At 44.0% G+C, this 17,935-nt stretch overlaps 1 protein-coding gene across 2 annotated transcripts in view; it reads right to left on the minus strand.

Annotated features, from left to right (window-relative positions):
• Positions 1–17,935, minus strand: part of LOC106571288 (cAMP-specific 3',5'-cyclic phosphodiesterase 4D) — a 388,079-nt gene that overhangs the window by 313,185 nt on the left and 56,959 nt on the right. For both annotated transcript variants that reach the window (XM_014144187.2, XM_014144196.2), the window contains exon 3: positions 2,507–2,730. In XM_014144187.2, coding sequence (XP_013999662.1) covers positions 2,507–2,730 — 224 coding nt within the window. The remainder of the gene's footprint in view (positions 1–2,506; positions 2,731–17,935) is intronic.

Consider the following 17,935-nt stretch of genomic DNA (forward strand, 5'->3'; position numbering starts at 1 on the left):
TGTCTGTGTGTGAAATTGTTTATTGTCAAGGTTGGCACGCTTCCGGCTGGTTTGCGCCGGGTTTTGTTTTATTACCCGTGCTTTGTGGCAGCCGGTATTTTGTACTTTGGTTTTGTACTTTGTGCTGCCTTACTTATTCGATTGGGCATTTGACGTGGTTGCGTTCTGTTCAGATGATTGCCTAAGTAAAGTGCTTTGTCCACTCATCTCAGCTCTCCTGCGCCTGACTCCCATGCACCAGCTACACTCATCCCTTGACATCGGCACTGTCAACACTTTGTATTCAATACTTTTATAAGCCATAAAATGCACGTTCTTCCTATTTCCACTCAGTGCTACAACAAGCACTGCAGCAGTAATGAATGAGTAGGAAAGTGAAACCTATAGGCTTGTGTTATTAGCGGCTTGGGTCTTTTTTAATATCGAGGAATATTTCACTTCCTCTGTTCATAGGAGTAACAACATGAATTCGTGCATGAGGCAGAAATAATGTGGTGCGACTTGAGTTTCGCCATTAGATGGAAGACAGGGTCCCTTTTAGGTCAGTGTCAGCAGAGGAAAGGGAGAGCGGAGGGATGTTGAGATGCTGCTCTCACCCTCCGCTGAGACTGACAATCAGATGCAGGCACCATCAGCCAAGTAAAATAAAAAATAAAAAGCTAATTATTTAAATGTATGCTCACTCAGCTGTGCCTCACAAGTAATACAACAACGGATCTATTACCAGTGTGATCATATAGCCTACCTCAAAATGGCTCGAACAACAATGCATTGGCAGGGCAATTCAAGCAAAGATAATATATGGTCATCATTTATTGGGCCTATAGCTTACTGCACAAACGTCATTGCTGCAGTACTGTTTTTAATTGGTTAATGTTGCATAGGCTTACGTTTTTGAAGTCATGTAAAAAATAAAAAAATCTGAGCGGTAGATCTCGGTTTGCACTTTGACTCAGAAAAGTTGGACCACTGTTCTAGAGTTTTCCCTGTTAACACTATGAACGTTTCCCTTTACTGTGGCAACTGTGATCGAATCAACGCAATATTAGCCACTTTCAATGCAACATACCAAAACTAAATGAACTATGCAAGATAATTTGTTAACATTTGAGCTGACACTCTTATCCAGAGCAACTTACAGGAGCAATTAGGGTTAAGTGCCTGGCTCAAGAGCACGTTGGCAGATTTTTCAAATAATTGGTTCAGGGATTCAAACCAGCAACCTTTCAGTTACTGGCCCAATGCTCTAACCACTAGGCTACTTGCCGTCCCTGTTGTTGGCAGAACGCATCGGTGTAGGATTCTATTGCATTGACACGCACTACTCAGCCCGTATTCTACACAGACCTGTGCGACATAAACAATTAGAGCTGCAGTAGGTCTATATGCAAATAGACCATTGCCATATATGGATCTGTGCCATTTACTTTGAACTGGACTGTGTTTACAGCATAAGCGGTCATGAGTAGATGTGATTGTTTTGAGATCATAGCGAGAGCTGCATGTTGCCACGTGTGCACATTTTGTTCATATCCTTTGCTAGTATCCTAGTTAGTGAGTTATTAGTCCAGTTATAGATAATTTAGAGTCAGTAATAGGAGAGTGATTGCTTCCTACAATAGCACGAAAGGTATACATTTCTAGACTGAAAAGAGAGTCAGGTAAAGAGATTTTTTTTTTTGTCTCACACACCCACAAAAATAAATTATGGGTGGATAAACCATAGCTGCAACTATAAGTAAGAGGGAGAACGATTGCTGTGCCAAGGTGCACATAGCGAATCTAGAAATAATAAAAAGGTATATTAACAGTTAGGACTATAACAAAGGTTCTATCTACCTGTGAAACTATTCTGCAGAGAGGAAAACAAGGGCAAATCAATTTTGTGAGGACCTTTTGAAGTTGACACTGACACACAAAGTGTGTGGACATTGAAAGAGCTGACCGTGGCTTGAAGTGGAGAGATTGCAGTTTTCTGGCTGAAGGACACTGTGTTCTTCAAATCAAAACCCAGTAGTATATGTTTGCATTGATGAGTCACACGTAGACACATCACGCTCAAAGTAAAGCTGATCACATTTAACACGAGTCACCAAAATGCTTATTGCCTACTGTATGTCATCCACAGGCTTTCAAGGGGCAACTACCATCGTAATTCAGACTAGAGTTTAATGTCTTTGTGCTGTCTGAATGGAGAGCAGATTGCATCCACTCCATGATTGTAAATTACAAAGACCATATGCATTTATACTCACACATATACTGACACACATAGCCAGACATTTTAAGGAGCACAGATACACACACACACACACACACACACACTCAATACTGAAAAGACCACTAAAGCTTCCCTGAGTCTCCTTGTCTGACTCTTTCACTGTCTCTCTCCCTCTCTCGCTCACCCACCTGTCTCGTTCTCCCTCTCTCACACACACATCATTCCACATCCCATGACCCTGCCACCAGACCTTTGTCTCCACATGCAGTCTCCTGTCTCGCCTACCTGCTGGTGTCTGCTGAGGTGATGGCGATGAGCGGGGGGATCCTGAGGGCGAGGCTAGTGGGCCGAGGGATCTGCTCCGTCTCTGGCCTCGGGGCCCAGTCACGCTGCTCCGCCTGCCTAAAGGCCAATGGGGGAAGCTGCAGGTTCCGGCAGGAGAGCCTCCGCACCTGGAAAGTCTCCATCTCCACGCCCAGACCTGGCTCTGGAGAGTCATCGTCAGAAACCTGCAGGGGACGGGAGAGAGCAGGACCTCCATAAATGATCAGAGATCTTATTCAAGTCTATTTGTCACATCCTGACCAGTAAAAGGGGTCATTTGTCATTGTAGTATGGTCAGGGCGTGGCAGGGGGTGTTGTTTTGGGGTTGGTTTGTTTCACGGGGATTTGTTCTAGTTTTCATTTTCTATGTTCATTTTCTATGTGTGGCCGAGTATGGTTTCCAATCAGAGGCAGGTGTCTTTCGTTGTCTCTGATTGGAAGCCATACTTAGGCAGCCTGTTTTTTCCTTTGGGTTTGTGGGTGGTTGTTTTTTCGTATAGTCCGTTACCTTACGGAACTGTCGTATGTCGTTGTGTTATGTCGTTGTGTTATATTTTGTTTAAGTGTTCACCTTATCTAAATAAAAGAAGATGAGCACTCAACACGCTGCGTTTTGGTCCGCTCCTTCCGACAGATGTGACACTATTAAAGAGAAGGTTTGAATCTGGGGCTGTATAATAGGTCAATGTTATGAAGAAATGTGTTAATTCAGACTATTCTATTGATTAATATCAATCAGAATGCTCAATATAAGGCGAGATAGACAGCAAGGTTTATACAAATCTCCGCTGTTGAAAACTAAATGTTAGTCTAAGATAAATGTGAGATAATGTCTAGATGCTTTTTATAGAGATCAAGTGGAGATCAACTTTATAAATGCATTGGCAGGGCTGATGAGACAGTGGATTGCGCAGTCAGATGGAACAGAGTAAATAGGCATTTTAATGTCATAGATTTAGCTGGTGGTAACTTGTGGAATAGACAGTGGCTGGAATGCGGTTTGAACCAATCAGAATTCAGGATTAAACCCACCCGTTGATGATGATGATGATTATTATCAATCAGAATGCTAAACAGAAGATGAGTAAGGGTAATACGCGAAGGTGCTATGTCTGGACTTAGTGTACTCCAGTTATGTTTCCTATGAGAGTGGTTTTACCTCAGAATACAGATTCAGATTGTATTTTCTGTCAAGTTGTCAGTTTGTTTGGCGAAGTCCAGTAGGTTATCTAATTGTCAGTCAGGGAGGCACAGTACTCTAAATGCAAGATAGGTGAAACTCATAATAGATGACTGTTCCTCCCTGCAGTTCAACAAAATAGATATTTGATGCAGGATCAAATTAGTATGGTGGCGTCATCCCAAGGCTGATTTTCAGTTTTGAGCATGAATTAATTTCCATCTAGGCCAAGAGCCCCACCAGGGATTAAATGTCATCTAAAGATGTGATCTTTGGTTCATATTGGATGTACGTGACTTTAATTAATGGGAAGGTTAAACTGAGATGATCCATAGAGGAGCCTGCTTGTGCTTCGAATTGTAAAATAAGTGTACCCTGCATTCATACGGTCTACAGTACAAATATAATTAGAACATGTCTTTTCTGAAAACCATTGGTATTACTAGGATGCAGACTGACTCATATTGTAAAGGTTGGCATTCTGGACAGAAAGTCAAGGCAGCATCATATCAACCAGTCACAGCATCTTCCAGCAGTATAAACTATGATGAAGCAATGATAATAAACTATTTTTAATGAATATGAAACATTTCTGATTGCACACACCAAGCACAAGCGCACCACTTTACAGTCATGTTCAAATGCATATAACAAACACAATGGATTTCGCTGTATTTCGCAATCCGCGAAAATAGACTGTTTCTTGTGAAGACATTTTGAGAATCAGGAAACAAAATGAGGTGAGCACTAACAAGGCAATTTACAGTGCTGGCACAAACGTATACCTCCAGGCTTTAACTGCACAACCATGTGGTCAAATGGTGACGGGGGGAATCAGAGAGCAATTCCACACAGGTCTGAATGAAGACGTATTCACATTTCACACAAACAGTGTAATATAATGTGAAGGCTATCAATGGAATATCACTGGTAGGAATATTCAGTCAATGTTCTACAGGTCCTAGACTACAGCGACATCATCTATATGAATGCAGCTGCCAATACACTGAAACCATTGGATGCAGTTTATCACAGCGCTTTATTACGGGTCGACAGGTTCAGTACACATCACTGCATTCTATATCAGAAAGCAGGTTGGCCCTCTTTGAAGTCTCGCAGATCGATGCACTGCTCTCTTTTTGTTTCTAAGATTATTTTACAAAAACTCCCGTTGTACCTAACATCATTAATGTAACGGTCGTCGTACGTAGTGGACCAAGGCGCAGCGGGTTGAGTGCTCATAGTGACTTTATTGAACACGTAACAAACAAAACGATCGAACGAACAGGATTGCAGGCTAAACACACAGTTATGCAACAACAACTTCCCACCAAGGGACAGGTGAAACAGGGCTACCTAAGTATGACTCTCAATCAGCAACAACGATGTACAGCTGTTCCTGATTGAGAGCCATACCAGGCCAAACAAAGAAATACACAACATAGAAAACCATAGAAATACAACACAAGAACATTACCCAAAAACCCCGGAACACATAAATCAAACACCCCTCTTACATAAATACATATCCCATTAAACCCCGAACCACAAAACAAATACCCCCCTGCCACGTCCTGACCAAACTACAATAACCAATAACCCCTTATACTGGTCAGGACGTGACAATTAATCACTTTTAGAAGTACAAGTTACCATACACGTTCTCAGGGACGGCTAACTCTGGAAATTCCATTGGTCTCTACAGAGTTAGGTAAATCAGAGTTTAGTTTTTTTGAACTCTCTCAAATTGGATGAATTGGTGCCATTTCAGACGGCTGATTGAGGACCTCTTTAACTAAGAATATGTTTGAAGAGTTTCATTCTAAAATGCTATACAGGATACAGTGAGGGAAATGTTGGTAAATGAGCTTTTATTGTTTGAAGAACTTATGAAAGACATTGGTGTTTTTTTTACTATTTAATCATGGCATAACTTGATGGTTTCATTTCAGAGACAAATAATCATGTTTTATGGAAAATGCTATCACTCTCAGACAAATGAGTAGTACTGCTAGGTTTTAAACAGTCAAATGTAACAAATAACTACATTTTTAATAAAGAACTGTACAAATGATACATTTGTGACATCAATATACACTGCTCAAAAAAATAAAAGGGAACACTTAAACAACACAATGTAACTCCAAGTCAATCACACTTCTGTGAAATCAAACTGTCCACTTAGGAAGCAACACTGATTGACAATACATTTCACATGCTGTTGTGCAAATGGAATAGACAACAGGTGGAAATGATAGGCAATTAGCAAGACACCCCCAATAAAGGAGTGGTTCTGCAGGTGGTGACCACAGACCACTTCTCAGTTCCTATGCTTCCTGGCTGATGTTTTGGTCACTTTTGAATGCTGGCGGTGCTTTCACTCTAGTGGTAGCATGAGACGGAGTCTACAACCCACACAAGTGGCTCAGGTAGTGCAGCTCATCCAGGATGGCACATCAATGCAAGCTGTGGCAAGAAGGTTTGCTGTGTCTGTCAGCGTAGTGTCCAGAGCATGGAGGCGCTACCAGGAGACAGGCCAGTACATCAGGAGACGTGGAGGAGGTCGTAGGAGGGCAACAACCCAGCAGCAGGACCGCTACCTCCGCCTTTGTGCAAGGAGGAGCAGGAGGAGCACTGCCAGAGCCCTGCAAAATGACCTCCAGCAGGCCACAAATGTGCATGTGTCTGCTCAAATGGTCAGAAACAGACTCCATGAGGGTGGTATGAGGGCCCGATGTCCACAGGTGGGGGTTGTGCTTACAGCCCAACACCGTGCAGGACGTTTGGCATTTGCCAGAGAACACCAAGATTGACAAATTCGCCACTGGCGCCCCCAGTGCTCTTCACAGATGAAAGCAGGTTCACACTGAGCACATGTGACAGACATGACAGAGTCTGGAGACGCCGTGGAGAACGTTCTGCTGCCTGCAACATCCTCCAGCATGACCGGTTTGGCGGTGGGTCAGTCATGGTGTGGGGTGGCCTGACTGCCATTAGGTACCAAGATGAGATCCTCAGACCCCTTGTGAGACCATATGCTGGTGCGGTTGGCCCTGGGTTCCTCCTAATGCAAGACAATGCTAGACCTCATGTGGCTGGAGTGTGTCAGCAGTTCCTGCAAGAGGAAGGCATTGATGCTATGGACTGGCCCGCCCGTTCCCCAGACCTGAATCCAATTGAGCACATCTGGGACATCATGTCTCGCTCCATCCACCAACGCCACGTTGCACCACAGACTGTCCAGGAGTTGGCGGATGCTTTAGTCCAGGTCTGGGAGGAGATCCCTCAGGAGACCATCCGCCACCTCATCAGGAGCATGCCCAGGCGTTGTAGGGAGGTCATACAGGCACGTGGAGGCCAAACACTACTGAGCCTCCTTTTGACTTGTTTTAAGGACATTACATCAAAGTTGGATCAGCCTGTAGTGTGGTTTTCCACTTTAATTTTGAGTGTGACTCCAAATCCAGACCTCCATGGGTTGATAAATTGGATTTCCATTGATTATTTTTGTGTGATTTTGTTGTCAGCACATTCAACTATGTAAAGAAAAAAGTATTTAATAAGATTATTTCATTCATTCAGATCTAGGATGTGTTATTTTAGTGTTCCCTTTATTTTTTTGAGCAGTATATATGTTTTTAAATATAAAAATATATATTTAATACAGTAATATGAGCTATGTACGTAAAACATTAACATTTGCCCTTTTCAGTAATTTAGCAGATGGTCTTATCTAAAGCAATTTACAGTAAGTGTACTCATCTTAAGATAACTAGGTGAGACAACCACATATCACACTCAAATAGGATGCGGACAACCCAGTAGATCACTGGGGCTGAGCTCCCTGCCATCCAGGATCTTTATACCAGGCAGTGTGAAAGGAAGGCCCGGAAAATCGTTAAAGACACCAACCACCCAAGCCATAGAATATTTACTCTGTTTCCGCACGGCAAGCGGTACCGGTGCATCAAGTCTGACATCAACAGGCTCCTGAACAGCTTCTATCCCCAAGCCATAAGACTGATAAATAGCAAACTAAATAGCTAACTAAATCATTTCTACACGGACTATTTGAGTTGACCTTTGTATTTTATTATTATTTTTGCACTGTCTCTATGCACACTCACAGGGCACTACACACTCACAGGGCACTACACACTCACAGGGCACTACACACTCACAGGGCACTACACACTCACAGGGCACTACACACTCACAGGGCACTACACACTCACAGGGCACTACACACTCACAGGGCACTACACACTCACAGGGCACTACACACTCACAGGGCGCTACACACACACACACAGGACACTACACACTCACAGGGCACTACACACACACAGGGCACTACACACACACACACAGGGCACTACACACACACACACAGGACACTACACACACACACACACACTGGACACTACACACACACTCACAGGGCACTACACACTCACAGGGCGCTACACACACACACACAGGACACTGCACACTCACAGGGCACTATACACACACACACACAGGACACTACACACTCACAGGGCACTACACACTCACACTCACAGGGCGCTACACACACACACAGGACACTACACACTCACAGGGCGCTACACACTCACAGGGCACTACACACACACACAGGACACTACACACACAGGACACTACACACTCACAGGGCGCTACACACTCACAGGGCACTACACACACACACAGGACACTACACACACAGGACACTACACACTCACAGGGCACTACACACTCACAGGGCACTGCACACTCACAGGGCACTACACACACACACAGGGCACTACACACACACACACAGGGCACTACACACACACACACAGGGCACTACACACACACACAGGACACTACACACACACACACACGACACTACACACACACACACACACACACACAGGACACTACACACTCACAGGGCACTACACACTCACAGGGTGCTACACACACACACACACACACACACACACAGGACACTACACACACACAGGACACTACACACACACACACACACAGGGCACTACACACTCACAGGGCACTACACACTCACAGGGCGCTACACACACACACACAGGACACTACACACTCACAGGGCACTACACACACACACACAGGACACTACACACTCACAGGGCACTACACAGGGCACTACACACTCACAGGGCACTACACACTCACAGGGCGCTACACACACACACACACAGGGCACTACACACACACACAGGACACTGCACACGCACAGGGCACTACACACTCACAGGGCACTACACACACACACACAGGACACTACACACTCACACACAGGACACTACACACTCACAGGGCACTACACACTCACAGGGCACTACACACACACAGGACACTACACACTCACAGGGCACTACACACACACACACAGGACACTACACACTCACAGGGCACTACACACACACTCACAGGGCACTACACACACACACACACACACACACACACACACAGGACACTACACACACACAGGACACTACACACACACAGGGCACTACACACACACACACAGGACACTACACACTCACAGGGCGCTACACACACACACAGGACACTACACACTCACAGGGCGCTACACACTCACAGGGCACTACACACACACACAGGACACTACACACACAGGACACTACACACACACAGGGCACTACACACTCACAGGGCACTACACACTCACAGGGCACTACACACACACACACAGGACACTACACACACACAGGACACTACACACTCACAGGGCACTACACACACACAGGGCACTACACACTCACAGGGCACTACACACACACACACAGGACACTACACACACACAGGACACTACACACTCACAGGGCACTACACACACACAGGGCACTACACACTCACAGGGCACTACACACACACACACACACAGGACACTACACACACACAGGACACTACACACACACAGGGCACTACACACTCACAGGGCACTACACACTCACAGGGCACTACACACACACACACAGGACACTACACACACACAGGGCACTACACACTCACAGGGCACTACACACATACACACAGGACACTACACACTCACAGGGCACTACACACTCACAGGGCACTACACACACACACACAGGACACTACACACTCACAGGGCACTACACACTCACAGGGCACTACACACTCACAGGGCACTACACACACACACACAGGACACTACACACACACAGGACACTACACACTCACAGGACACTACACACACACAGGACACTACACACACACAGGACACTACACACTCACAGGGCGCTACACACTCACACTCACAGGGCACTACACACTCACACTCACAGGGCACCACACACTCACAGGGCGCTACACACTCACACTCACAGGGCACTACACACACACACACACAGGGCACTACACACTCACAGGGCACTACACACTCACAGGGCACTACACACACACAGGGCACTACACACACACACACACAGGACACTACACACTCACAGGGCACTACACACACACAGGACACTACACACTCACAGGGCACTACACACTCACAGGGCACTACACACACACAGGGCGCTACACACTCACAGGGCGCTACACACACACAGGACACTACACACTCACAGGGCACTGCACACTCACAGGGCACTACACACACACACACACACACACACAGGGCACTACACACTCACAGGGCACTACACACACACAGGGCACTACACACTCACATGGCACTACACACTCACAGTGCACTACACACACTCACAGGGCACTGCACACTCATGCACACTGACACTCCCAACACACACACAAACACTCACTACATCATTTTCTCACACACACATACATTTATACTGACTACACATATGCACACCCACTCACAAACAATCATCATATACGCTGCTGTTACTCTGGTCATCATACATGTATATCCTGATGCCTAGTCACCTTACCCCTATACATATCTATCTCTATTGATCCAATATCCCCGGCCCATTGTAAATGTGTTACTGGAACTGACTGACCCTGTATATAGTATACTTACTTACTTTATCGTGTTCTTCTTATTTTTATATCTTGTGTGTTTTTGTTCTACCTTGTTATTTTTTTGTGTTACATTGTTATTGATTACTGCATTGTTGGGGTTATAGCTTGCAAGAAAGGCATTTCAGTGTACTTGTGCATGTGACATTAAAACGTAAAACTTGAAACTTGATACGAACATTCCATTCCAGCTAAACAATGGATAAATAGCTTTTTGCAACAACAAAAAAAAACATTTTCGTTCATCTCAAATCTATAAATAAAAAATCTGAGAACAGTAATATTTTACAAACACAAATGTAAAAAATTGGTGTATACAGTGTTTTGGAAATAAACTTTGTTTGTTTTATATGACTGTGTTTTGTATCTCTGCTTTGCTTTTCATATCGTATTAATGTGTATATTTTTGTAATTGTCACGTCCTGACCAGTAAAGGGGTTATTTGTTCTTATAGTTTGGTCAGGACGTGGCAGGGGGTATTTGTTTTATGTGGTTCAGGGTGTGTTTCTGTATGTGTTCATGTAGAGGGGGTATTTGGTTTATATGGTTCGGGGTGGTTGTGTATGTAGAGGGGTATTTGATTTATTCGTCCAGGGTTTTGGTTATTGTTCTATGTTAGTTTATTTCTATGTTCAGTCTAGTCGTTTGTATTTCTATGTTTAGCTAATTGGTGTTGGGGTCTTCAGTTGGAGGCAGCTGTCTATCGTTGCCTCCGACGACAGTACCCCCGTCCTGGGATTTTGTGGGAGATTGTTTCTTGTTTTGCTGTGTGCCTGACGAGACTGTCTAGTTCGTTTGTTTTTTGTATACGTTGTTTGTGTTTTCCTTCTTCACTAATAAAAAGATGAGTATACATTTTCCCGCTGCGTTTTGGTCTACACCCTACGACACCCGTGACAGTAATACAAGTCCAATCTGTAAAAGAGACCTTGGTCCAAAAATGTCAAATATTTTGACATTTTTAACAAAGGATTTCAAAACCAAATCTCTTCATAATTGATAAGTACTGTATATGATATAGTCAGACATATATCGTATGTCATGTGCTCATATTATGCAACAGTTAATTATAACTTAATAAGTAAAGGGTTATTAATGGGTATCAGAGATCATTTGTAAAGGGTTACTAATGAGAATCAGAGATCATTAGTAAAAGGTTATTAAAACTTCTTCGGGATTGGTGTCCCATCCATGGGGCGGTTGAGCTAACGTAGCCTAATGCGATTAGCATGAGGTTGTAAGTAACAAGAACATTTCCACATAGACATATCTGATATTGGCAGAAAGCTTAAATACTTGTTCATCTAACTGCACTGTCCAATTTACAGTAGCTATTACAGTGAAATAATACCATGCTATTGTTTGAGGATAGTGCACAATTTTGAACATGAAAAGTTATTAATAAACAAATTGGGCACATTTGGGCAGTCTAGATACAACATTTTGAACAGAAATGCAATGGTTCATTGGATCAGTCTAAAACTGTGCACATACACTGCTGCCATCTAGTTGCCAAAATCTAAATTGCACCTGGGCTGGAATAATACATTATGGCCTTTCCCTTGCATTTCAAAGATGATACAAAAAAAAATAAAAGAATGGTTGTTTTCTTTGTATTATCTTTTACCAGATCTATTGTGTTATATTCTCCTACATTCCTTTCACATTTCCACAAACTTCAAAGTGTTTCCTTTCAAATGGTACGAAGAATATGCATATCCTTACTTCAGGGCCTGGGCTATTGGCAGTTAGATTTGGGTATGTCATTTTAGGTGAAAATTGAAAAAGGGGAGGATCCTTAATGGGTATCAGAGATCATTAGTAAAGGGTTACAAATGGTATCAGAGATCATTAGTAAAGGGTTATTTATGGGTATCAGAGATCATTAGTAAAGGGTTACTAATGGTATCAGAGATCATCAGTAAAGGGTTATTTATGTGTATCAGAGATCATTAGTAAAGGGTTATTTATGGGTATCAGAGATCATTAGTAAAGGGTTAGTAATGGTATCAGAGATCATTTGTACCAGTTTATGAAGTTTGGGGTGAACTCCAGAAAAAATGAGAGAGAAATAATTTTGTCTAATGAAATTGATGTTGAAAAACAGAAGCCATGCAGGGACATGGCTACTAGGAATAACAAGGCATACACATTACACACAGAAAATCCCACTTCACAAGCCCATTATTCACCTTCATCCATTGACCTGCATGAACACATCCACAAAAGGCTTCCCACTGGTGCAAAACAAGTTGAATCAACGTTGTATCCTCATTTCAACGCTCTTATCCAGAGCGACTTACAGTAGTGAGTGCATACTTTTTCATACTGGTCCTCCGTGGGAATCGAATCCACACCCTGACATTGCAAGTGCCATGCTCTACCAACTGAGCCACGGGACATATGTGATGACATTGAATCAACATGGAAAACTGATTTGATTTGCAAAAAGTCATCAATGTAAGGGCATTAAGTATTTTTGTCACCCATCTTTAAACCTAAATCCAATGTCATGGTTATATTTTTGGTTGATTTCACATTGAATTCACATTAGTTGACAACACAACCAAATGTAAATCAAAACTAGACCGTTGAACTGTGCCCAGTGGGTTGCCTCTTGAAAACCACTACACTCGGTAAGAATATCAGCGCGAGGCAAATGAACAAAGTCCCTATTCCGTTCCAAGGGAGCACATTCATTGCTACTTATTGATCATCCTAAGTGCCCATTAGCTATCCTGCTGGGCTGTGGTCTGGCCTAATGCCTACACTTACAATGGCCTTGAGGGACGCCACGTGTAATGAAGAACAGGGCGATGCCTTTAAGAGTGACAGCACTGCCCTACCAACTACACCCCCTCCCCCCCACACACACACACACACACACACACACACACACACACACACACACACACACACACACACACACACACACACACACACACACAATCCTGGTGAGTGGTGAGTACTCCCTTAGGACCAAACTGAGGGAATGATTCTCATACTGGGGCGACCATAATGGGAACCTGGAGCTTCTGATTGTGTCATAAAGATATTATATTATTGATCATGTGTGATATAAGTCTTCAATATTATTGAAGACCTTGTCCTCTGCACTCTATTTCAGTACCTCATAACACGCTTTTATCCTGGGGGGGTCATTAAAGGTCAGTGCTGGTACACCCTCTGAAATTGAACATTAGGGATTTGATAGCTTAATTGGTGTTCTATATTTATTTCACTGCCTCGACAGTCATTGTTCTTGAGCAGTTGTAAAAGTGCCTATTTTTTTATTCACATGAAGTCCTGGAAGGGGAAATGTTTTATGCAACTCTGATGCACACAAAAAAATGTGATCGTATTGTTAGTTGAAGTTTAGTTCACAGAAATGGCACAAAGATTCCCTGCAGTTGAGCAGAACTCTGCCCTTTGATGGGGAGTTTTAATTCACATCTTAAACTGATGTTTCCTTGAAAACTTCCTTGACACCCCACAATTGTATTTGTGTCGACAATCAATATTGCTTTGGTTCGTTCTAAAGGGCACCTTCAGACCCAGAGGGCTTTTTAGGTCAACCGTGCAATTTGGGCTTGACAAGCAACAACTGAAATAAGCAACTAAATCAGTGGTATTCATTTTTTTTTTAAATTTTAGTCATTTAGCAGACGCTCTTATCCAGAGCGACTTACAGTAGTGAATGCATACATTTCATACAATTTCATACATTTTTTTTTTTTTCTTCTTTGCTGGCCCCCCATGGGAATCAAACCCACAACCCTGGTGTTGCAAACACCATGCTCTACCAACTGAGCTACAGGGAAGACTATTCTATTCAAAGTTGGTGTTGCGACCTTGCAGTGGGGTTGCCAAAGTTTAATTAAAAAAGGAAACAAAAAATATGAGTACAGATTATTGTATGGGACAATATACAAACATTTTTCAGAAAGATCATTTGAGAAATACAATTTTATTGAGTAAAGGTTTTTTATTGGTTTCTTTTCATTTCGGAAATGCAATGAATGAAAGGTTTTTATGTCAGTAAAGGTAGAGATATCTAGTAGAAGGTAGGCTCTAGCATATGACGTAGATGCACCTCGCTCATCTCAATATCTGCGGTGCTGCTCGTGTCAACGTAATTTCGCTGAGTCTACCTTTAACTATGTCAGTAAGCTAGCTACAACAGTTAGCTAAGCCGCTAATCAAGTCACTGCATTGCGACTGACAAATCAAATCAAATTTTATTGGTCACATACACATGGTTAGCAGATGTTAATGCGAGTGTAGGCGAAATGCTTGTGCTTCTAGTTCCGACAGATTACTTGCTAGATATTACTGCACTAACAAATTCACAACGACTATGTTATACACACAAATGTAAAGGGATGAATAAGAATATGTACATATAAATATATGGATGAGCGATGGCCGTGCGGCATAGGCAAGATGCAGTAGAAGGTATAGGATACAGTATATACATATGAGATGAGTAATGTAGGATATGTAGACATTATTAAAGTGGCATTATTTAAAGTGACTAGTGATACCTTATTTAAATCCATTTATTAAAGTGGCCAGAGATTTGAGTCTCTATGTAGGCAGCAGTCTCTCTGTGTTAGTGATGGCTGTTTAACAGTCTGATGGCCTTGAGATAGAAGCTGTTTTTCAGTCTCTCGGCCCCAGCTTTGATGTACATGTATTGACCTCACCTTCTGGATGATAGCGGGGTGAACAGGAAGTGGCTCGGGTGGTTGTTATCCTTGATGATCTTTTTGGCCTTCCTGTGACATTGGGTGCTGTAGGTGTCCTGAAGGGCAGGTAGTTTGCCCCTGGTGATGCGTTGTGCAGACCGCACTACCATTTGGAGAGCCTTGCGGTTGTGAGCGGAGCAGTTGCCGTACCAGGCGGTGATACAGCCCGACAGGATGCTCTCGATTGTGCATCTGTAAAAGTTTGTGAGTGTTTTCGGTGACAAGCCAAATTTCTTGAGGTTGAAGAGGCTCTGTTGCGCCTTCTTCACCATGCTGTCTGTGTGGGTGGACCATTTCAGTTTGTCCGTGATGTGTACGCCGAGGAACTTAAAACTTTCCACCATCTCCACTACTGTCCCGTCGATGTGGATGGGGGGGATGCTCTCTCTGCTGTTTCCTGAGGTCCACGATCATCTCCTTTGTTTTGCTGACATTGAGTGAGAGGTTATTTTCCTGACACCACACTCCGAGAGTCCTCACCTCCTCTATGTAGGCCGTCTTGTTGTTGTTGGTAATCAAGCCTACCACTGTAGTGTCGCCTGCAAGCTTGATGATTGAGTTGGAGGCGTGCATGGCCACGCAGTCCTGGGTGAACAGGGCGTACAGGAGAGGGCTGAGAACGCACCCTTGTGGGGCCCCAGTGTTGAGGATCAGCGGGGTGGAGATGTTGTTTCCTACCCTCACCACCTGGGGGCGGCCCGTCAGAAAGTCCAGGACCCAGTTGCACAGGGTGGGGTCAAGACTCAGACGTTCTTGTATATAATTTTTGCACAAGATAGCCACTGTTTTGTTTTATTTTCAATTTTTTTGTATTCATTAGGATCCCCGCAGCTACTCTTCCTGGAGTCCAAACATTAAAACAATTACATCACAACAAAACAATTGCAAACTATAAAATCACTGTCACAACGTTTGTAATAATTTTGTTAGTTATTCTTCCTATTTCAGTCATACGAGAGCGCAGTAATGTCATAAACTAGGAACTATGTTTTAATTTTTGCAGTTGGAGAGGGGACAAAAACGCTACATTGGGAACCGCTGCAGCAGCAAGGCAGATTGGTGCTGAGAGGTTGTTGCTGCAACTGCAAACGTAATCTAGCGACAAATCAAGGTGGCAATAGAGATTCTCACAGAAAAATTGTTGGCAACAGTGCTAGTGCAGTTCAAGGAGGACAATTTCTATTGAAACTGGTCTGGGTTCACTTAAAAATTGCATTTATTGACTAACAAACCATGTACATAAACCTATACTATCCATGATGCCAATATTTATCTATACAGTACCCGTTTGGCTAATATCTCATCTATCAACCGTGATCACAGTTCATGCAGTACTGACAGCTGTGTGGACATGACGACCAGTTGACAACTATTTCTCAGTAGGAATCTGTCACGTCCTGACCAGTAGAGGGTGTAGTTGGGTCAGGACGTGGCAGAAGGGAGTAAGTGTTTTATTGTTTCATTTAATTTTGGCCGTGTGACTTCCAATCAAGCACAGCTGTAGAGGGTTGTGGTTGATTGGGAGTCACACATAAGTTGCCTACGTTTCCGTTGTGTGGTGTGGGTAATTGTGCTTGTCACTGTTGTTGCACCTGACAGGACTGTGTTGGCTGTCAGTTTTGTTGTTTTGTTAATTGCATAGTGTTCGTAACATTAAAAATGACGAACCCTAACTCCGCCGCATTTTGGTCCACTTCTTCCGTAGACAGCCGTTACAGAATTACCCACCAAACCAGGACCAAGCGGCGGAAGAGGAAGGAGCAGCAGGACTACTGCGTTATGGACAAATGGACATGGGAACAGATCCTGGACGGAGAGGGACCATGGACTCAGGCTGGGGATTATCGCCTCCCGCAGTGGGAGATTGAAGCGGCGAGAGCGGAGAGGCGATACTACGAGGAGAGAGAGCGCAACGAGCGCGAGAGGCAGCCCCAATATTTTTTTTTGGGGGGCACACGGGACAGTCGGTGGAGCTGAGGTCGGAACCAGAGCCAGTCGGGATGACATTGGAGGTGAGCGAGGGCTATGAGACAGAGACTGTGACGGGGTTAATGGGAAAATTAGGAGAGAGAGAGATGAGAGAGCTGCTAGTGTGGTGCATAAAGTACGGCATTCGCCCTAATGAGCGTGTCGTGGGTATGATGTCACCTGAGGCAGCTCTCCATACTCGTCCTGAGGTGCGTGCTGGTTGTCTGGTAAAGACTGTGCCTGCGCCCAGAAACAGGCCTCCTCCATGTCTTCCCAGCCCTGCACATCCTGTACCTACGCCCAGAACCAAGCCTCCTGCATGTCTTCCTATCCTGGTCAAGCCCGTGCCTCCTCCACGGACCAGTACTCCAGTGGGTCTCTCTATCCTGGTCAAGCCCGTGTCTCCTCCACGAACCAGTCCTCCAGTGG

Source organism: Salmo salar, chromosome ssa01, assembly GCF_905237065.1.
Source record: "Salmo salar chromosome ssa01, Ssal_v3.1, whole genome shotgun sequence".
Taxonomy (NCBI): Eukaryota; Metazoa; Chordata; class Actinopteri; order Salmoniformes; family Salmonidae; genus Salmo; species Salmo salar.